This window comes from Myxine glutinosa, chromosome 1 (genome assembly GCF_964187855.1).
Source record: "Myxine glutinosa chromosome 1, kmMyxGlut1.1, whole genome shotgun sequence".
NCBI classification, from domain to species: domain Eukaryota; kingdom Metazoa; phylum Chordata; class Myxini; order Myxiniformes; family Myxinidae; genus Myxine; species Myxine glutinosa.
The window spans coordinates 357,560,754-357,584,597 of record NC_136261.1 but is presented as its reverse complement, the minus strand read 5'-3'; the positions used below and the strand labels follow the sequence as shown (position 1 = coordinate 357,584,597).

Here is a 23,844-nt window from a genome sequence, read left to right as displayed (position 1 = left end):
ATCACTGATTTATTATCTCTAGCTGTCACCGATTTATTATCTCTAGCTGTCACCGATTTATTATCTCTAGCTATCACCGATTTATTAGCTCTTGCTATCACCGATTTATCAGCTCTTGCTATCACTGATTTATTATCTCTAGCTGTCACCGATTTATTATCTCTAGCTATCACCGATTTATTATCTCTAGCTATCACTGATTTATTAGCTCTTGCTGTCACCGATTTATTATCTCTAGCTGTCACCGATTTATTATCTCTAGCTATCACCGATTTATTAGCTCTTGCTATCACCGATTTATTATCTCTAGCTATCACTGATTTATTAGCTCTTGCTGTCACCGATTTATTATCTCTAGCTGTCACCGATTTATTATCTCTAGCTATCACTGATTTATTAGCTCTTGCTATCACTGATTTATTAGCTCTTGCTATCACCGATTTATTATCTCTAGCTGTCACCGATTTATTATCTCTAGCTATCACTGATTTATTAGCTCTTGCTATCACCGATTTATTAGCTCTTGCTATCACCGATTTATTATCTCTAGCTATCACTGATTTATTAGCTCTTGCTATCACTGATTTATTAGCTCTTGCTATCACTGATTTATTAGCTCTTGCTATCACCGATTTATTATCTTTAGCTATCACTGATTTATTAGCTCTTGCTATCACCAATTTAACAGCTCTAGCTATCACTGATTTATTAGCTCTTGCTATCACCAATTTATCAGCTCTAGCTATCACTGATTTATTAGGTCTTGCTATCACCGATTTATTAGCTCTTGCTATCACTGATTTATTAGCTCTTGCTATCACCGATTTATTAGCTCTTGCTATCACCGATTTATTAGCTCTTGCTATCACCAATTTATCAGCTCTTGCTATCACCGATTTATTAGCTCTTGCTATCACTGATTTATTAGCTCTTGCTATCACCGATTTATTAGCTCTTGCTATCACCGATTTATTAGCTCTTGCTATCACCAATTTATCAGCTCTTGCTATCACCGATTTATTAGCTCTTGCTATCACTGATTTATTATCTCTAGCTATCACTGATTTATTAGCTCTTGCTATCACCGATTTATTATCTTTAGCTATCACCGATTTATTAGCTCTTGCTATCACCGATTTATTAGCTCTTGCTATCACCGATTTATTAGCTCTTGCTATCACCGATTTATTAGCTCTTGCTATCACCGATTTATTAGCTCTTGCTATCACCGATTTATTATCTCTAGCTGTCACCGATTTATTATCTCTAGCTGTCACCGATTTATTATCTCTAGCTATCACTGATTTATTAGCTCTTGCTATCACTGATTTATTAGCTCTTGCTGTCACCGATTTATTATCTCTAGCTGTCACCGATTTATTATCTCTAGCTATCACTGATTTATTAGCTCTTGCTATCACTGATTTATTAGCTCTTGCTATCACCGATTTATTATCTCTAGCTATCACTGATTTATTAGCTCTTGCTGTCACCGATTTATTATCTCTAGCTATCACTGATTTATTAGCTCTTGCTATCACCGATTTATTAGCTCTTGCTATCACCGATTTATTAGCTCTTGCTATCACCGATTTATTATCTCTAGCTGTCACCGATTTATTATCTCTAGCTGTCACCGATTTATTATCTCTAGCTATCACTGATTTATTAGCTCTTGCTGTCACCGATTTATTATCTCTAGCTGTCACCGATTTATTATCTCTAGCTATCACTGATTTATTAGCTCTTGTTGTCACCGATTTATTATCTCTAGCTATCACTGATTTATTATCTCTAGCTGTCACCGATTTATTATCTCTAGCTATCACTGATTTATTAGCTCTTGCTATCACTGATTTATTATCTCTTGCTGTCACCGATTTATTATCTCTAGCTATCACTGATTTATTAGCTCTTGCTATCACTGATTTATTATCTCTAGCTATCACTGATTTATTATCTCTAGCTATCACTGATTTATTATCTCTTGCTGTCACCGATTTATTATCTCTAGCTATCACTGATTTATTATCTCTAGCTGTCACCGATTTATTATCTCTCGCTATCACTGATTTATTATCTCTAGCTATCACTGATTTATTATCTCTAGCTATCACTGATTTATTATCTCTAGCTATCACTGATTTATTATCTCTAGCTATCACCGATTTATTATCTCTAGCTATCACTGATTTATTATCTCTAGCTGTCACCGATTTATTATCTCTCGCTATCACTGATTTATTATCTCTAGCTGTCACCGATTTATTATCTCTCGCTATCACTGATTTATTAGCTCTAGCTATCACTGATTTATTATCTCTTGCTATCACCGATTTATTATCTCTCGCTATCACTGATTTATTATCTCTAGCTGTCACCGATTTATTATCTCTCGCTATCACTGATTTATTATCTCTAGCTATCACTGATTTATTATCTCTAGCTATCACCGATTTATTATCTCTAGCTATCACTGATTTATTATCTCTAGCTGTCACCGATTTATTATCTCTAGCTATCACTGATTTATTAGCTCTTGCTATCACTGATTTATTATCTCTTGCTGTCACCGATTTATTATCTCTAGCTATCACTGATTTATTAGCTCTTGCTATCACTGATTTATTATCTCTAGCTATCACTGATTTATTATCTCTAGCTATCACTGATTTATTATCTCTAGCTATCACTGATTTATTATCTCTAGCTATCACTGATTTTTTATCTCTAGCTGTCACCGATTTATTATCTCTAGCTATCACTGATTTATTAGCTCTTGCTATCACTGATTTATTATCTCTTGCTGTCACCGATTTGTTATCTCTAGCTATCACTGATTTATTAGCTCTTGCTATCACTGATTTATTAGCTCTTGCTATCACCGATTTATTATCTCTAGCTATCACTGATTTATTATCTCTAGCTGTCACCGATTTATTATCTCTAGCTATCACTGATTTATTAGCTCTTGCTATCACTGATTTATTATCTCTTGCTGTCACCGATTTATTATCTCTAGCTCTATCACTGATTTATTATCTCTTGCTATCACTGATTTATTATCTCTTGCTGTCACCGATTTATTAGCTCTTGCTATCACTGATTTATTAGCTCTTGCTGTCACCGATTTATTATCTCTAGCTCTATCACTGATTTATTATCTCTAACTATCACTGATTTATTAGCTCTAGCTATCACTGATTTATTAGCTCTTGCTATCACCGATTTATTAGCTCTTGCTATCACCGATTTATTATCTCTAGCTATCACTGATTTATTAGCTCTTGCTATCACTGATTTATTAGCTCTTGCTATCACTGATTTATTAGCTCTTGCTATCACCGATTTATTATCTCTAGCTATCACTGATTTATTAGCTCTTGCTATCACCAATTTATCAGCTCTAGCTATCACTGATTTATTAGCTCTTGCTATCACCAATTTATCAGCTCTAGCTATCACTGATTTATTAGGTCTTGCTATCACCGATTTATTAGCTCTTGCTATCACTGATTTATTAGCTCTTGCTATCACCGATTTATTAGCTCTTGCTATCACCGATTTCTTAGCTCTTGCTATCACCAATTTATCAGCTCTAGCTGTCACTGATTTATTAGCTCTTGCTATCACTGATTTATTATCTCTAGCTATCACCGATCTATTAGCTCTTGCTATCACTGATTTATTAGCTCTTGCTATCACTGATTTATTAGCTCTTGCTATCACTGATTTATTAGCTCTTGCTATCACTGATTTATTAGCTCTTGCTATCACCGATTTATTAGCTCTTGCTATCACTGATTTATTATCTCTAGCTATCACCGATTTATTAGCTCTTGCTATCACTGATTTATTAGCTCTTGCTATCACTGATTTATTAGCTCTTGCTATCACCGATTTATTATCTCTAGCTATCACCGATTTATTAGCTCTTGCTATCACTGATTTATTAGCTCTTGCTATCACTGATTTATTAGCTCTTGCTATCACCGATTTATTAGCTCTTGCTATCACCGATTTATTAGCTCTTGCTATCACCGATTTATTAGCTCTTGCTATCACCGATTTATTAGCTCTTGCTATCACCGATTTATTATCTCTAGCTATCACTGATTTATTAGCTCTTGCTGTCACCGATTTATTATCTCTAGCTGTCACCGATTTATTATCTCTAGCTATCACTGATTTATTAGCTCTTGCTATCACTGATTTATTAGCTCTTGCTGTCACCGATTTATTATCTCCAGCTGTCACCGATTTATTATCTCTAGCTATCACTGATTTATTAGCTCTTGCTATCACTGATTTATTAGCTCTTGCTATCACCGATTTATTAGCTCTTGCTGTCACCGATTTATTATCTCCAGCTGTCACCGATTTATTATCTCTAGCTATCACTGATTTATTAGCTCTTGCTATCACTGATTTATTAGCTCTTGCTATCACTGATTTATTATCTTGAGCTACTACTGATTTATTAGCTCTTGCTGTCACCGATTTATTAGCTCTTGCTATCACCGATTTATGAGCTCTAGCTATCACCGATTTATTATCTCTAGCTACTACTGATTTATTAGCTCTTGCTGTCACCAATTTATTAGCTCTTGCTATCACCGATTTATTAGCTCTAGCTATCACCGACTTATTAGCTCTTGCTATCACCGACTTATTAGCTCTTGCTATCGCCGACTTATTAGCTCTTGCTATCACTGATTTATTATCTCTAGCTATCACTGATTTATTAGCTCTTGCTATCACTGATTTATTATCTCTTGCTATCACTGATTTATTATCTCTAGCTATCACCGATTTATTAGCTCTTGCTCTCACCGATTTATTAGCTCTTACTATCACTGATTTATTATCTCTAGCTATCACCGATTTATTTGCTCTTGCTATCACTGATTTATTATCTCTAGCTATCACCGATTTATTAGCTCTTGCTATCACCAATTTATCAGCTCTTGCTATCACTGATTTATTATCTCTTGCTATCACCAGTTTATCAGCTCTAGCTATCACTGATTTATTAGCTCTTGCTATCACCAATTTATCAGCTCTAGCTATCACTGATTTATTATCTCTTGCTATCACCAATTTATCAGCTCTAGCTATCACTGATTTATTAGCTCTTGCTATCACCAATTTATCAGCTCTAGCTATCACTGATTTATTATCTCTTGCTATCACCAATTTATCAGCTCTAGCTATCACTGATTTATTATCTCTTGCTATCACCAATTTATCAGCTCTTGCTGTCACCGATTTATTAGCTCTTGCTATCACTGATTTATTATCTCTAGCTATCACCGATTTATTAGCTCTTGCTATCACCGATTTATCAGCTCTTGCTATCACTGATTTATTATCTCTAGCTATCACTGATTTATTAGCTCTTGCTGTCACCGATTTATTAGGTCTTGCTATCACTGATTTATCAGCTCTAGCTATCACTGATGTATTAGCTCTTGCTGTCACCGATTTATTATCTCTTGCTATCACCGATTTATTAGCTCTTGCTATCACCGATTTATTATCTCTTGCTATCACCGATTTATTAGCTCTTGCTGTCACCGATTTATTATCTCTTGCTATCACTGATTTATTAGCTCTTGCTATCACCAATTTATCAGCTCTTGCTATCACTGATTTATTAGCTCTTGCTATCACCGATTTATTAGCTCTTGCTATCACCAATTTATCAGCTCTAGCTATCACTGATTTATTAGCTCTTGCTATCACCGATTTATTAGCTCTTGCTATCACCAATTTATCAGCTCTAGCTATCACTGATTTATTAGCTCTTGCTGTCACCGATTTATTATCTCTTGCTATCACCAATTTATCAGCTCTAGCTATCACTGATTTATTAGCTCTTGCTGTCACCGATTTATTATCTCTTGCTATCACCAATTTATCAGCTCTAGCTATCACTGATTTATTAGCTCTTGCTGTCACCGATTTATTATCTCTAGCTATCACTGATTTATTAGCTCTTGCTATCACTGATTTATTAGCTCTTGCTATCACCAATTTATCAGCTCTTGCTATCACCGATTTATTAGCTCTTGCTGTCACCGATTTATTATCTCTAGCTATCACTGATTTATTAGCTCTTGCTATCACTGATTTATTAGCTCTTGCTATCACCGATTTATTAGGTCTTGCTATCACTGATTTATTAGCTCTTGCTATCACCGATTTATTAGGTCTTGCTATCACCGATTTATTAGCTCTTGCTATCACTGATTTATTAGCTCTTGCTATCACCAATTTATCAGCTCTAGCTATCACTGATTTATTAGCTCTTGCTATCACCAATTTATCAGCTCTAGCTATCACTGATTTATTAGGTCTTGCTATCACCGATTTATTAGCTCTTGCTATCACTGATTTATTAGCTCTTGCTATCACCGATTTATTAGGTCTTGCTATCACCGATTTATTAGCTCTTGCTATCACTGATTTATTAGCTCTTGCTATCACCAATTTATCAGCTCTAGCTATCACTGATTTATTAGCTCTTGCTATCACCAATTTATCAGCTCTAGCTATCACTGATTTATTAGGTCTTGCTATCACCGATTTATTAGCTCTTGCTATCACTGCTTTATTAGCTCTTGCTATCACCGATTTATTAGCTCTTGCTATCACCGATTTATTAGCTCTTGCTATCACCGATTTATTATCTCTAGCTATCACTGATTTATTAGCTCTTGCTATCACCGATTTATTATCTCTAGCTATCACTGATTTATTAACGCACAGGTTGTAAACCTGGTGCGTTATAGCGTTTGCCTGGGAATTTCTGTCTCTCCAAAAGTGAAGCTCCAACAGTGTCGACAGTTTCTGTCGCTCAGATGTGTAAACAGTTTCTGTCGCTCAGATGTGTAAACATGACGTCATCAAATCTATATTTAGGCTAACCATGGGCTACCCCTTTGGCTGGTACGCGGCCGCTCGCTAGTACATAATGTGAATACATTTCGTGAAAAGTACATAATGTGAATACTAGTAGCAATTTTACAAAAACCATGGCATAATTTCAAATCTTGACCCGAGATGATAATTATGCTACATCATTATGCTGCCGGTTCTGCTGCGAACTACTTCACCATGGAAAGTACCATATGAATAATAATTTCCATGTGCCAACCTGGGCGGAATCCAAGTGGATTCACTTGACTTGTTAGCTCTTGCTATCACCGATTTATCAGCTCTAGCTATCACCGATTTATTAGCTCTTGCTATCACCGATTTATTATCTCTAGCTATCACTGATTTATTATCTCTAGCTATCACCAATTTATCAGCTCTAGCTATCACTGATTTATTAGCTCTTGCTATCACCGATTTATTATCTCGAGCTATCACTGATTTATTAGCTCTTGCTATCACCAATTTATCAGCTCTAGCTATCACTGATTTATTAGCTGTTGCTATCACCGATTTATTAGCTCTTGCTATCACTGATTTATTATCTCTAGCTATCACCGATTTATTACCTCTTGATATCACCGATTTATCTGCTCTTGCTATCACTGATTTATTATCTCTAGCTATCACTGATTTATTAGGTCTTGCTGTCACCGATTTATTAGCTCTTGCTATCACCGATTTATTATCTCTAGCTATCACTGATTTATTATCTCTTGCTATCACTGATTTATTATCTCTAGCTGTCACCGATTTATTATCTCTAGCTGTCACCGATTTATTATCTCTAGCTATCACCGATTTATTAGCTCTTGCTATCACCGATTTATCAGCTCTTGCTATCACTGATTTATTATCTCTAGCTGTCACCGATTTATTATCTCTAGCTATCACCGATTTATTATCTCTAGCTATCACTGATTTATTAGCTCTTGCTGTCACCGATTTATTATCTCTAGCTGTCACCGATTTATTATCTCTAGCTATCACCGATTTATTAGCTCTTGCTATCACCGATTTATTATCTCTAGCTATCACTGATTTATTAGCTCTTGCTGTCACCGATTTATTATCTCTAGCTGTCACTGATTTATTATCTCTAGCTATCACTGATTTATTAGCTCTTGCTATCACTGATTTATTAGCTCTTGCTATCACCGATTTATTATCTCTAGCTGTCACCGATTTATTATCTCTAGCTATCACTGATTTATTAGCTCTTGCTATCACCGATTTATTAGCTCTTGCTATCACCGATTTATTATCTCTAGCTATCACTGATTTATTAGCTCTTGCTATCACTGATTTATTAGCTCTTGCTATCACTGATTTATTAGCTCTTGCTATCACCGATTTATTATCTTTAGCTATCACTGATTTATTAGCTCTTGCTATCACCAATTTATCAGCTCTAGCTATCACTGATTTATTAGCTCTTGCTATCACCAATTTATCAGCTCTAGCTATCACTGATTTATTAGGTCTTGCTATCACTGATTTATTAGCTCTTGCTATCACTGATTTATTAGCTCTTGCTATCACCGATTTATTAGCTCTTGCTATCACCGATTTATTAGCTCTTGCTATCACCAATTTATCAGCTCTTGCTATCACCGATTTATTAGCTCTTGCTATCACTGATTTATTAGCTCTTGCTATCACCGATTTATTAGCTCTTGCTATCACCGATTTATTAGCTCTTGCTATCACCAATTTATCAGCTCTTGCTATCACCGATTTATTAGCTCTTGCTATCACTGATTTATTATCTCTAGCTATCACTGATTTATTAGCTCTTGCTATCACCGATTTATTATCTTTAGCTATCACCGATTTATTAGCTCTTGCTATCACCGATTTATTAGCTCTTGCTATCACCGATTTATTAGCTCTTGCTATCACCGATTTATTAGCTCTTGCTATCACCGATTTATTAGCTCTTGCTATCACCGATTTATTATCTCTAGCTGTCACCGATTTATTATCTCTAGCTGTCACCGATTTATTATCTCTAGCTATCACTGATTTATTAGCTCTTGCTATCACTGATTTATTAGCTCTTGCTGTCACCGATTTTTATCTCTAGCTGTCACCGATTTATTATCTCTAGCTATCACTGATTTATTAGCTCTTGCTATCACTGATTTATTAGCTCTTGCTATCACCGATTTATTATCTCTAGCTATCACTGATTTATTAGCTCTTGCTGTCACCGATTTATTATCTCTAGCTATCACTGATTTATTAGCTCTTGCTATCACCGATTTATTAGCTCTTGCTATCACCGATTTATTAGCTCTTGCTATCACCGATTTATTATCTCTAGCTGTCACCGATTTATTATCTCTAGCTATCACTGATTTATTAGCTCTTGCTATCACTGATTTATTAGCTCTTGCTATCACAGATTTATTAGCTCTAGCTATCACTGATTTATTAGCTCTTGCTGTCACCGATTTATTATCTCTAGCTGTCACCGATTTATTATCTCTAGCTATCACTGATTTATTAGCTCTTGTTGTCACCGATTTATTATCTCTAGCTATCACTGATTTATTATCTCTAGCTGTCACCGATTTATTATCTCTAGCTATCACTGATTTATTAGCTCTTGCTGTCACCGATTTATTATCTCTAGCTGTCACCGATTTATTATCTCTAGCTATCACTGATTTATTAGCTCTTGCTGTCACCGATTTATTATCTCTAGCTGTCACCGATTTATTATCTCTAGCTATCACTGATTTATTAGCTCTTGCTGTCACCGATTTATTATCTCTAGCTGTCACCGATTTATTATCTCTAGCTATCACTGATTTATTATCTCTAGCTGTCACCGATTTATTATCTCTAGCTATCACTGATTTATTAGCTCTTGCTGTCACCGATTTATTATCTCTAGCTGTCACCGATTTATTATCTCTAGCTATCACTGATTTATTAGCTCTTGTTGTCACCGATTTATTATCTCTAGCTATCACTGATTTATTATCTCTAGCTGTCACCGATTTATTATCTCTAGCTATCACTGATTTATTAGCTCTTGCTATCACTGATTTATTATCTCTTGCTGTCACCGATTTATTATCTCTAGCTATCACTGATTTATTAGCTCTTGCTATCACTGATTTATTATCTCTAGCTATCACTGATTTATTATCTCTAGCTATCACTGATTTATTATCTCTTGCTGTCACCGATTTATTATCTCTAGCTATCACTGATTTATTATCTCTAGCTGTCACCGATTTATTATCTCTCGCTATCACTGATTTATTATCTCTAGCTATCACTGATTTATTATCTCTAGCTATCACTGATTTATTATCTCTAGCTATCACTGATTTATTATCTCTAGCTATCACCGATTTATTATCTCTAGCTATCACTGATTTATTATCTCTAGCTGTCACCGATTTATTATCTCTCGCTATCACTGATTTATTATCTCTAGCTGTCACCGATTTATTATCTCTCGCTATCACTGATTTATTATCTCTAGCTATCACTGATTTATTATCTCTAGCTATCACCGATTTATTATCTCTAGCTATCACTGATTTATTATCTCTAGCTGTCACCGATTTATTATCTCTAGCTATCACTGATTTATTAGCTCTTGCTATCACTGATTTATTATCTCTTGCTGTCACCGATTTATTATCTCTAGCTATCACTGATTTATTAGCTCTTGCTATCACTGATTTATTATCTCTAGCTATCACTGATTTATTATCTCTAGCTATCACTGATTTATTATCTCTTGCTGTCACCGATTTATTATCTCTAGCTATCACTGATTTATTATCACTTGCTGTCACCGATTTATTATCTCTAGCTATCACTGATTTATTATCTCTAGCTATCACTGATTTATTATCTCTAGCTATCACTGATTTATTATCTCTTGCTGTCACCGATTTATTATCTCTAGCTATCACTGATTTATTATCTCTAGCTATCACTGATTTATTATCTCTAGCTATCACTGATTTTTTATCTCTAGCTGTCACCGATTTATTATCTCTAGCTATCACTGATTTATTAGCTCTTGCTATCACTGATTTATTATCTCTTGCTGTCACCGATTTATTATCTCTAGCTATCACTGATTTATTATCTCTAGCTATCACTGATTTATTATCTCTAGCTATCACTGATTTTTTATCTCTAGCTGTCACCGATTTATTATCTCTAGCTATCACTGATTTATTAGCTCTTGCTATCACTGATTTATTATCTCTTGCTGTCACCGATTTGTTATCTCTAGCTATCACTGATTTATTAGCTCTTGCTATCACTGATTTATTAGCTCTTGCTATCACCGATTTATTATCTCTAGCTATCACTGATTTATTAGCTCTTGCTATCACCAATTTATCAGCTCTAGCTATCACTGATTTATTAGCTCTTGCTATCACCAATTTATCAGCTCTAGCTATCACTGATTTATTAGGTCTTGCTATCACCGATTTATTAGCTCTTGCTATCACTGATTTATTAGCTCTTGCTATCACCGATTTATTAGCTCTTGCTATCACCGATTTATTAGCTCTTGCTATCACCAATTTATCAGCTCTAGCTGTCACTGATTTATTAGCTCTTGCTATCACTGATTTATTATCTCTAGCTATCACCGATCTATTAGCTCTTGCTATCACTGATTTATTAGCTCTTGCTATCACTGATTTATTAGCTCTTGCTATCACTGATTTATTAGCTCTTGCTATCACTGATTTATTAGCTCTTGCTATCACCGATTTATTAGCTCTTGCTATCACTGATTTATTATCTCTAGCTATCACCGATTTATTAGCTCTTGCTATCACTGATTTATTAGCTCTTGCTATCACTGATTTATTAGCTCTTGCTATCACTGATTTATTAGCTCTTGCTATCACCGATTTATTAGCTCTTGCTATCACCGATTTATTATCTCTAGCTATCACCGATTTATTAGCTCTTGCTATCACTGATTTATTAGCTCTTGCTATCACTGATTTATTAGCTCTTGCTATCACCGATTTATTAGCTCTTGCTATCACCGATTTATTAGCTCTTGCTATCACCGATTTATTAGCTCTTGCTAGCACCGATTTATTAGCTCTTGCTATCACCGATTTATTATCTCTAGCTATCACTGATTTATTAGCTCTTGCTGTCACCGATTTATTATCTCTAGCTGTCACCGATTTATTATCTCTAGCTATCACTGATTTATTAGCTCTTGCTATCACTGATTTATTAGCTCTTGCTGTCACCGATTTATTATCTCCAGCTGTCACCGATTTATTATCTCTAGCTATCACTGATTTATTAGCTCTTGCTATCACTGATTTATTAGCTCTTGCTATCACCGATTTATTATCTCTAGCTATCACTGATTTATTAGCTCTTGCTGTCACCGATTTATTATCTCTAGCTGTCACCGATTTATTATCTCTAGCTATCACTGATTTATTAGCTCTTGCTATCACTGATTTATTAGCTCTAGCTGTCACCGATTTATTATCTCTAGCTATCACTGATTTATTAGCTCTTGCTATCACTGATTTATTATCTCTAGCTGTCACCGATTTATTAGCTCTTGCTATCACTGATTTATTAGCTCTAGCTGTCACCGATTTATTATCTCTAGCTATCACTGATTTATTAGCTCTTGCTATCACCGATTTATTATCTCTAGCTATCACTGATTTATTAGCTCTTGCTGTCACCGATTTATTATCTCTAGCTGTCACCGATTTATTATCTCTAGCTATCACTGATTTATTAGCTCTTGCTATCACTGATTTATTAGCTCTAGCTGTCACCGATTTATTATCTCTAGCTATCACTGATTTATTAGCTCTTGCTATCACTGATTTATTAGCTCTTGCTGTCACCGATTTATTATCTCCAGCTGTCACCGATTTATTATCTCTAGCTATCACTGATTTATTAGCTCTTGCTATCACTGATTTATTAGCTCTTGCTATCACCGATTTATTATCTCTAGCTATCACTGATTTATTAGCTCTTGCTGTCACCGATTTATTATCTCTAGCTGTCACCGATTTATTATCTCTAGCTATCACTGATTTATTAGCTCTTGCTATCACTGATTTATTAGCTCTAGCTGTCACCGATTTATTATCTCTAGCTATCACTGATTTATTAGCTCTTGCTATCACTGATTTATTAGCTCTAGCTGTCACCGATTTATTATCTCTAGCTATCACTGATTTATTAGCTCTTGCTATCACTGATTTATTAGCTCTAGCTGTCACCGATTTATTATCTCTAGCTATCACTGATTTATTAGCTCTTGCTGTCACCGATTTATTATCTCTAGCTGTCACCGATTTATTATCTCTAGCTATCACTGATTTATTAGCTCTTGCTATCACTGATTTATTAGCTCTTGCTATCACAGATTTATTAGCTCTAGCTATCACTGATTTATTAGCTCTTGCTGTCACCGATTTATTATCTCTAGCTGTCACCGATTTATTATCTCTAGCTATCACTGATTTATTAGCTCTTGCTATCACTGATTTATTAGCTCTTGCTGTCACCGATTTATTATCTCTAGCTGTCACCGATTTATTATCTCTAGCTATCACTGATTTATTAGCTCTTGCTATCACTGATTTATTAGCTCTTGCTATCACCGATTTATTATCTATAGCTATCACTGATTTATTAGCTCTTGCTATCACCGATTTATTATCTCTAGCTATCACTGATTTATTAGCTCTTGCTATCACTGATTTATTAGCTCTTGCTATCACCGATTTATTATCTCTAGCTATCACTGATTTATTAGCTCTTGCTATCACCGATTTTTTAGCTCTAGCTATCACTGATTTATTAGCTCTAGCTATCACTGATTTATTAGCTCTTGCTATCACCGATTTATTAGCTCTAGCTATCACCGATTTATTAGCTCTAGCTATCACTGATTTATTAGCTCTTGCTATCACCGATTTATTAGCTCTTGCTATCACCGATTTATTATCTCTAGCTATCACTGATTTATTAGCTCTTGCTATCACCGATTTATTATCTCTAGCTATCACTGATTTATTAGCTCTTGCTGTCACCGATTTATTAGCTCTTGCTATCACTGATTTATTATCTCTAGCTATCACCGATTTATTAGCTCTTGCTATCACCGATTTATTAGCTCTTGCTATCACTGATTTATTAGCTCTTGCTATCACTGATTTATTAGCTCTAGCTATCACTGATTTATTATCTCTAGCTGTCACCGATTTATTATCTCTAGCTATCACTGATTTATTAGCTCTTGCTATCACTGATTTATTAGCTCTTGCTATCACCGATTTATTAGGTCTTGCTATCACTGATTTATTAGCTCTTGCTATCACAGATTTATTAGCTCTTGCTATCACTGATTTATTATCTCTAGCTATCACCGATTTATTAGCTCTTGCTATCACTGATTTATTAGCTCTTGCTATCACTGATTTATTATCTCTAGCTATCACCGATTTATTAGCTCTTGCTATCACTGATTTATTAGCTCTTGCTATCACTGATTTATTATCTCTAGCTATCACCGATTTATTAGCTCTTGCTATCACTGATTTATTAGCTCTTGCTATCACTGATTTATTATCTCTAGCTATCACTGATTTATTAGCTCTTGCTATCACCGATTTATTAGCTCTTGCTATCACTGATTTATTAGCTCTTGCTATCACTGATTTATTAGCTCTTGCTGTCACCGATTTATTAGCTCTTGCTATCACTGATTTATTAGCTCTTGCTATCACTGATTTATTATCTCTAGCTATCACCGATTTATTAGCTCTTGCTATCACCGATTTATTAGCTCTTGCTATCACTGATTTATTAGCTCTTGCTATCACTGATTTATTAGCTCTTGCTATCACTGATTTATTATCTCTAGCTATCACCGATTTATTAGCTCTTGCTATCACCGATTTATTAGCTCTTGCTATCACTGATTTATTAGCTCTTGCTATCACTGATTTATTAGCTCTTGCTATCACTGATTTATTAGCTCTTGCTGTCACCGATTTATTATCTCTAGCTATCACCGATTTATTAGCTCTTGCTATCACTGATTTATTAGCTCTTGCTATCACTGATTTATTAGCTCTTGCTGTCACCGATTTATTATCTCTAGCTATCACCGATTTATTAGCTCTTGCTATCACTGATTTATTAGCTCTTGCTATCACTGATTTATTAGCTCTTGCTATCACTGATTTATTAGCTCTTGCTGTCACCGATTTATTATCTCTAGCTATCACTGATTTATTAGCTCTTGCTATCACCGATTTATTATCTCTAGCTATCACTGATTTATTAGCTCTTGCTATCACCGATTTATTATCTCTAGCTATCACTGATTTATTAGCTCTTGCTATCACCGATTTATCAGCTTATTTTTGTATTAAAAATTAATTTTATAACCGATTAATTCAATAACCAATTAATTATTCGGCCACCCGGGACAGTCTCGCCAGCTCCCTCCAGTAATCTACATTGGGAAAGAGGGGAGGGGAGTTGGCGGGAGGGGAGATAATCCACCGTAACGTTTAATACTTTCACCAACAAAGTAATTCCTCACCGAGGCACATGTCCATCATTTTCAGGGATTGTCGTAAGCCTGGTGTTGGCTTATTGGTTAAGGTGGCTGGCTTAAGTTTGCAGAGTCTTGAGGTCAGGCCCCTGTCGTGCCATTGAATTAACACCAGATGGGTTAACTCCTTTAACCCATCTGGTGTTAATTAACTCCTGTCATCCTTTCGAGGTTGGCAAAATGAGTACCAGCTTACTGGTAACTGGTACTGCTTCCAGAGAATGATGCAACCAGCAGCCATAGGCTGCATACGAAACAACAAGGAATGTGGTTGTACAAGTTAACTTTGTCCTTTTATAGAACTTTGTCTGAAGAGAAGTTTTTCTAATAGCTGCAGTATTACCTTATTTGAAAAAATGGTGCGCATGAGTTTTTGATTATTCTTGAGGTGTGCACGTGCGCAGGATTGATGTGCATGGTGTCACCCCAATCGGGCGGTCGTGGCATTCCTTAACGGCCGTTTCTTCGAATCACCTCTTTTTGTATGGCGGCTTCACAACAGAACGGGAGCCCTTGGGTAAGGCTTCGTCATTTCGGTTTTCTTGGTTTATTTGCACACAGGTTTCTTCCAAATGTGCCTAACATATAACAGGTGCTGAAGGACGACTCTTGAGGTGTACCTGTGTCATTGTAGAAACCTGTGAGGATCCACGGGTGTACGAATCGAGTGTGCTGTTCAAATAGGATTAACTCACTGATTTGCTTGTTTGTCTTTTCAGGTGATGGTTGGATTTTTAGCATCAGGGAAAGGCAATGGACTCGTATCACGCACGTCCCAGAGAACATGCCGAGGTTAGCTGGGTTTTGATAGAACTATAGGTGATGCAAGTATTGTAGCTTCTGTTCCTCGTCACATGGGAAGGCAGGATAGCTTGGATTAGTAAAAATGTTTGGTCCTGAGTTTCATTGCTGAAGAAGCAATTTGGACCGAACTTCCATTGGTGTGCGCTGCCACAGGAGTGTTGGACAAAATCCCAGAGGGGTTGTTTTCTTCCTCTTTCATATGCAGCAAATGGCGGCGGGTAACATAATTTGCTGGGGTGTAGCTTTGCCGCTGATGCAGTGCCACTTGTAGGTTAGAGCAGGAATTTGTAACTTGCTTATGGTGCTAGCGACAGCTCGCCCACTCTTCACGAAAGACTCTTTGATGTCCAGAAACTAATGCTGGCTGACAGGACCCCAAATGTAACGTCCTTCTGAGGGACGGTGTACACATTGATAAATCGCCCACCTGCAAAACACCAGGATGAGAGTTTATAGCTGGGTCGACATTTAAACCCAGGCTGGACAGCTCAGAGGGGAGTCTGCATATCTCTGGGAACCTCGGGCTTCATCCTGTCAGATTGGTAATAGTTTCCTTATGTCCTTCAGAGGAGATGGTAAGTATGCAATGAATGTAAGACAGTCCGTGTGTGCCATTTGTATCATTGCCTTGGCTAAGCTTTTACGTGAAACCAGTATGTGTACTTATGAATGCGCTTTGTGCGTGCTCTTTACAGGTTATGGCATTCAGCATGTCTGAGTGAAGAAGGAGAGGTCGTCATGTTCGGTGGTTGCTCCACTAATATTCTTGGTGGTGAATTTTCGGTATGTGTCAATTTTTTTCTCTACCTTGTCTGTCATTGAGTTGAACCCAAACGGACATTTTTGAATAACTGTTTTGAATTTTACGATGAGATCCATACAAAGTGAGCTCACTTGCTTCCAAGAACCCAAGCGAGACAGCTCAGAGGCGAATGTGCTTACCTTTAGGCTATCCTGCCAGCCTTCCAATATGGTTTTGTCTTTCTGTCCATTCTCTGGTGTTGGCTTAGCGGTTAGTGTGCCGGCTTGGGATCCTAGGATCCTGGGTTCGAATCCCGGTCGATCGCTGAATTAACGCCAGGGGGGTTGACTCAGCCTGTCATCCTTCCGAGGTCGGCTAATTGAGTACCAGCTTGCTGGGATGAATGATCACGGTGTGTACCCCGGTTTAGAATAGGTACACTGTATCCCTGCGCATCGTAAGAGCGTGACCAAGGGTTGGCGTCAGGAAGGGCATCCGGCCATAAAAACATTGCCTCAAACAGGGAACCATGATTGTCATGGGGCCCGCAAGGTGAACCCCCGCTCTACCGGGGAAAATGGCCTTAAAACGATCATTCATTCATATATATATTTCTGTCCATTCTCTGAGTTTTGTCTGATTTTTAAATATAAATTATTTAATTCTAATTATTATCTCCACCACCGAAAGTGGACGTTGGTTGTGTTTTCACTCATATCTGTCTGTCTGTCTTTCTCTCTGTGATCAGAATATCTCAGAGTTGTGGATGGATTCGGACGAACCTTGGTGGACAAATTAGGAGTGTGACAAGGACGAATTGATTCGATTTTTCATGCAGATTCAGATCCAGATACAGGAATTTTAAGTGATTCTTCACCATTGGGAGATGGGGCCAAAAACGATACATAGCATGATATCACAAAGTTGCGGATGGATTCGGACAAAACTTTGTGGAGAGGTTGGGTACGTGACCAGAATAAGCCGATTCGATTTTGGTTCAGGTCCGAATCCAGATCTGGCCTATCAGTGGAATACAAAACATAAACTGTTCAGCCTGACAGAGGTATGCGCTCTACCGAGTGCCGGTCTAGTTGCAGGTGTATTCTAATTAATTCTTCTAATTATCCCTCTGTATATTTTGGTCTGTTTGTGAAGTTTTTTTGAAACACATCTCTCTAATCTAATACAAACTCCCTTACGTCTGCCATGTGGGTTTTGTAAAAACTTTTTCTCTTTGTTATCCAGAACGGAGTCATCCCTGTCTTGTTGGTGGTGTGTGCATTGGAGTAAATATTTGGTGCTGGCTCGAAGGGCAGAATTGCCTCTTCCTGTGTTTACATTTTCTTGAACCAAGGGCAGGACTCGTGCCAATTTCAGGGAAATACTCCTAACAGCGACTTTTCTTCCACTAGTCCCAATTTGGTGTGATTTTCTTTTTCTTTTTTATTTGGTCTCCCTGTTGCTGTTTTATTAAATAATCGCTAAACTGTCGCAAATGCAACCCGAGTAATGGCCACACACTATGCGTAGGGTGTTAAGGATAAAATGAAATAATTTGAAATAAAACATGAATGCAAACTATGATAAAGCATTGCAGGAAGAGGGATTCTTTTTAATAGCTCAGTGCAACGGAGGGGACAATCCAATAGTCTCGGAATCGGCCCTCTTCAACAGTAGGAAGTAGATAGAAGAGAAGTGAGAGGTAAGACGAAATAAATCTTTGTCTGATTTTTAAAGAGATGGAGGTTGTAGATTGAAGAAAAACTGAGAAGGGTAAATCATTCCGAAGCATAACTACATTGGAAGGAAAGAGGATGCTTGACACTGCGGATTACAAGTACGCAGGGTGGCACAGTATGGGTGACGTGTCGAGGCCAAAGTGAACCATTGGAGACGGGACGATGGCAATTCTGCCGGATATCAATCATGGTAGTCGTGATGAAACCACTTGAAAGTGAGACAGTGGCTGGAGGCTGTTGGTGACCATGCCATTGCCAGTCTATGGATGGCTTTGGTCAAATGCGATCAATAATGTGAATAACAGGAGGAGGAGCACCATCCAAGGGGATCAACTTCATTTTGTGTGCAGTGCAAAGAATAAAAGAACAAGTAGAGCTATATTCAAAGTACACCGGCCCTATGCCAACTAAATAAATAAATAAATAACATATCCTCCAGCACGTGACATTGCCGGGGCGCCTGGATATGCCACAGTGCAGCACATGGAGATGGAAGTGGGAGAGAGCGGTGTACAATGATTGATTAATTGATTAATTGCGTAATTAAAATGTCTAAAAAAATTTCTTTTTTTAAATAATTAATTTCTTAATCACCTAGATGGTATTCATAGAATACTTACCCTGCGCAGTCAATTTGCTGCGAGCCAACTCTTCTGTTTTTGAACATTTTTTTTTCTTTGATCCAATATGGCTGCCAGACCACGTGAGCAATGACATAAATTTATATTCTCTAATATAATTGTTGCATAGATCACGATCAATACATTTCAAACTGATAAGACTAAGCGTTGTCCCTGTCGAATTATGACGTCATAATTATAGCACCAATGACGTCATCGTTAGCAACACTAATTCCCCATATGGAGTTCTTTACAATGAGCCATGTTTCAATTTTTTCCATGCAGCGGTTTTGGAGATATAGAGGTGCAACATTGGTCGGTTTTTCCAAGATGGCGCCTGTATCACATGACCTATGACGTCATGATTATCATTAAAATATTCTACAGGAAGATGCGCTCCTATGGTGAAAATGAGCAGTTTCGGAGATATGGAGGTGCAACTTTTTTCGATTTTTTCCCAAGATGGCGTCTGTAGCACGTGACCTATGGCGTTATAATTATCATTAAAAAATTATACTGGAGCCGCACATATTCTGAAAATTTTGTGTCCATCGGACTACCAGTTGCAGAGGAATTTTTGTTTTATTCCTACTGATCAGATCAAGCGTTGTACTTGTCGAATTATGATGTCATAATTAAGGCACTGATGACATCACCATCAACATATCTTATTCCCCATGGTGAGTACTTGACAATGAGCCATGTATCAATTTTTTCCATTGAGCGGTTTGGGAGATATAGAGGTGTAACGTTTTTCCAAGATGGCGCCCATACCCCGTGACCTATGACGTCATAATTATCATTAAAAATTTATACAGGAGGAGGTGCATCTACTCCGACTGTGAACATTTCCTGTCAATTGGATCAACGGTTGCAGAGAAAATCATATTTATTCTGTGTGGTCAAACAGACAGATAAACGGACTCAAATGCAATACCCTCTCTTCTGGCGAGGGTAACAAACAAACGGAGCGAAAATGGAGTACTCCCTTTCGGCCGGCACACGTCATTGCCAGGCCCCCTTCAGCACCCAGCGATGACGTCATGCAGCACCTGTAGATGGAATAGGAGCGATGTACAATAGGAACAGAAAAAAAAATCGAAGAAAGCAATCAAGATAGGAAAAATAACAGTCAAATGACCTAAAAACTTAATTTAAGTGAGCAAGTGGTGAGAACAGCAGCTGCATGTCACGAATGACGCTCCAAACCGCTAACATCCGAATTCCTCTGGATATTTTGCAGTCGAGTCCGAAGCAACATAATAGACTGAAAAGAATGTCTGAAAATGTAAAATTAAGGTGAAAACTATTCAGATGGAAGGACTGTCGTAATACCCTCTCGTACCAGTAGCGGGGCTACACAGTACACATTTACATCGAGAATTTGCGTCCACACTCTCCCTTCCCCCTTTGAGAAACTCTGGGGGGTGGGGGTGGGAAAAAAGTAGCTGGAGTCTTTCTCTTATGAGTTATGATGGACCCTGAGTCCACAGTCCCCACGTGCTATGGAGTGGTACACAATACGGAGCGGTTGCGGACAAATATAATTAATTATGTTCAGGGCATATGGTGTTTATGCAAACAATGTTCCTAAAAGCATAAAATCTACCAATATTACACTCTCTAAGTAAATAATCACTCATTATCCCCATGCTTTTTGAAAAGAAACTGGGGAATATTGTAATCGGCTATAATCTGTATCCATTTGTTCCTTTTGTCACGCTATCTCCTCCTAAACAGTTAAAATGCAGAAATTCACCAAACTTGGTAGTTATGATAACCACATGGCAAGAAGGTGTGAGAGCAGTATCCTTTTTGGGCCCCATAATCTGGGGCAGGGTCAAATACCAAAAAATGCAATTATGGACATATTTTTCAACATTTTATAGATCAAACTTTGTGTATGCAATGAACATTGGGGGACGCATGAAATATGCACTAAGGAGTGGGGACTTGCATGGCCCAGGGAGTTCATGCCGCAGGGAGTGGAGACTTAGGGTCGCAGTGGTCAAAATGGGAAAAATATTTAACTCCAAATTTTATATTGGATCATTCCTTTGTAAACGTTTTACCAACTTATAACTTCGCTCTAGGTGAGAAGGCTGGGAATTTGTGATTGGGCACCATCGACTTCGCTCGAGTTGAAACTTTTCCTAAAATGTATTCAATCAATTGCAAGGAAAACATATTCGCAGTATTTTGTGAATGAATACTATATACACAAAAGGATGTGGGGATGGGGGGAAGTTGGAGAGAATAGATGTGCCATCCCCTCCTCTAAAACTGGGGGGTAAACCCCTCCCCTCAGTTCCCCACCGATCGATGCCCAAGGAGAACAGTATTATATCATGAACCTTGCCCAGGCCTAGTGCAGTAGATCTGTAAAGAGTAACCATCTGACAAGATTTACTATATACGTCCTGGCTTGAAAGAGGATTGAAAGCCTCTCGGAGGCCTTTCTAGCGATGGTGTGATGTGAGGCTTTCAGGGCCGAACAGAAGAAACTTCATAGGTGTTAATCATGTGGGTAAAAACCACCTGAAATGTTAATCCTTGTATTGTTTTTCTCTTTGTCAGGAACATTGCAACGATATTATCATTTTTAGTATCCAGCCCAGGTCTCTGATAAGGTGAGGTTTGCCTTGCCTTGAGATGAAAAATTTGTTTGAAGTTATTTTTCTATTACGCATTTTATTTCTGCCTTTTATGCCAAATGAATTCGCATTCCGGTAGAAGAACATTAGGCCAAACATTGTTGACTTGTTGATTATGAGTTGGCAAGAGACTTGGGTGTAATTATGGTTCTGACTCTCAAAGGAGACTTTGTTTCTTTCATTAATGGGCCTTCGGGGATTTTCCTTTATCTAACTGCAGACTGTGCCTGGATGCGGTTGCCGATAATGAAGAACTTCTTGGCAGGCAGTGGGATTGTTTGCCACAGACCCTGGTTTCTCGAATCCGACAGCACGTTGCCAGCAACCTGTCTGGATCGTAAGAACCTTTTCAGGCTGCACTTCCTCATAATCAGCCTTTCATCAGACTTCACGCCCACTAAAACTAGCCTCACACTCTCCGCCATGCAGTGAAATACCGGATCCTGAATACTGGAGATAATTTACATTAACATGCTTTGAACTAGAATTTGAGTGCAAAGTACCCCAATATAGAAATGAACAGATAGGTCTGAGCAGGCAGGTAGCAGGTGGTACCTGAACTGCCCTTTTATTGAAATAGCTGCAGTGCTTCAACCAACATGCATTTGTTTACTGTGAGCCTTCTTACCTGGTCTTGCAAAGGTTATTCTGCACATACACTCGGACTACGACAATTGCGGTCCCAACATTCGCGGACCCTGCGTGTTTGCGGTTGATAAATTGCAACCTGCATTCCTACATATACATTCGCAGCCCTGTGTCCCCCACATTTGTGTTTTTTCACGGGTGCAAAATAAAAAATTCCACGAGCCGCAAGCATGACCGGCTTCTACCTTCCCAGCCCTACGCTCTGCATTTTCATGCCTTTTAGTGGCCACATAAAAATATTTTAGCTGCACTATAAGCAAACTATGCTCGGGAACTATTCGGATATCCACCATTCACATGGCAATCAATATTTTGCGGAATTCCCCAGTATTCATATGTTAAACATTGCTTCGTGGGATATCCTGCCATTCACATGGTGAGCATTGCTTCGTGGGATATTCCACCAGCTGCATAACAGGTCATCCCCCACGAGTTGCTGTACAGAATGAAAACACTCCACTGCCCGCTTCTATTAGTGCAATTAGCTGTCTCCCATTACCCCCACTGAAACAATGTCCCGACATTCGAAGGATTTTCATCGACATTCGTGGATTTTCATCGACATTCATGGATTTTGCCTCTACTCCCGGATTTTGAATGCCTGGGACTTGTCCCCCCTTTTTACATTGAAACAATGCCCCCACATTCGCTATTCCAACTTTTGCGGCATTTTTCTGGAACGTATCCCCCGTGAATGTCCGGGTCCGAGTGTACTTTGGAAAAATCTGACCGTGAATTACACAATGTCAATTTTCATTTATTTTGTTCGTTCCATTGTTGTTAATGAAGGTGAAAGGATTTTGGAGTTTGCTGATGGGGCTGATTTGTTGATTTGTAATACTCAGTTCCAGAAAGAGGATAATAAGCTTGTTGCATACACGTCAGGTGGGTCGACGACAACCGTTGACTACCTGCTGGTGTGTAGGCGAGATAGGGGGCACCTCCGGGACACAAAGGTGATCCCGGGGGAGGAGGCTGTTTCACAGCACCACTTGGTTGTCTGCGACATAAGGGTGAAAGGTGCGAGGAGAGCTCGGCGGGTGAAGTACCAACCGAGAATGAAGGTGTGCAGGTTGAAAGA

General features: G+C 37.8%; 1 protein-coding gene across 1 annotated transcript in view; it reads left to right on the top strand.

The window, feature by feature from the left end:
- The window catches only part of LOC137413853 (kelch domain-containing protein 2), a 58,330-nt gene extending 34,762 nt beyond the window's left edge, over positions 1–23,568 (top strand). Inside the window, exons 10-14 of the mRNA XM_068099284.2 lie at positions 15,961–16,073; positions 16,276–16,348; positions 17,056–17,143; positions 22,039–22,091; positions 22,336–23,568. Of these exons, the coding sequence (XP_067955385.1) occupies positions 15,961–16,073; positions 16,276–16,348; positions 17,056–17,143; positions 22,039–22,091; positions 22,336–22,456 (448 nt within the window). The 3' untranslated portion in view covers positions 22,457–23,568. The remainder of the gene's footprint in view (positions 1–15,960; positions 16,074–16,275; positions 16,349–17,055; positions 17,144–22,038; positions 22,092–22,335) is intronic.
- The last annotated feature ends 276 nt before the right edge of the window (positions 23,569–23,844 follow it).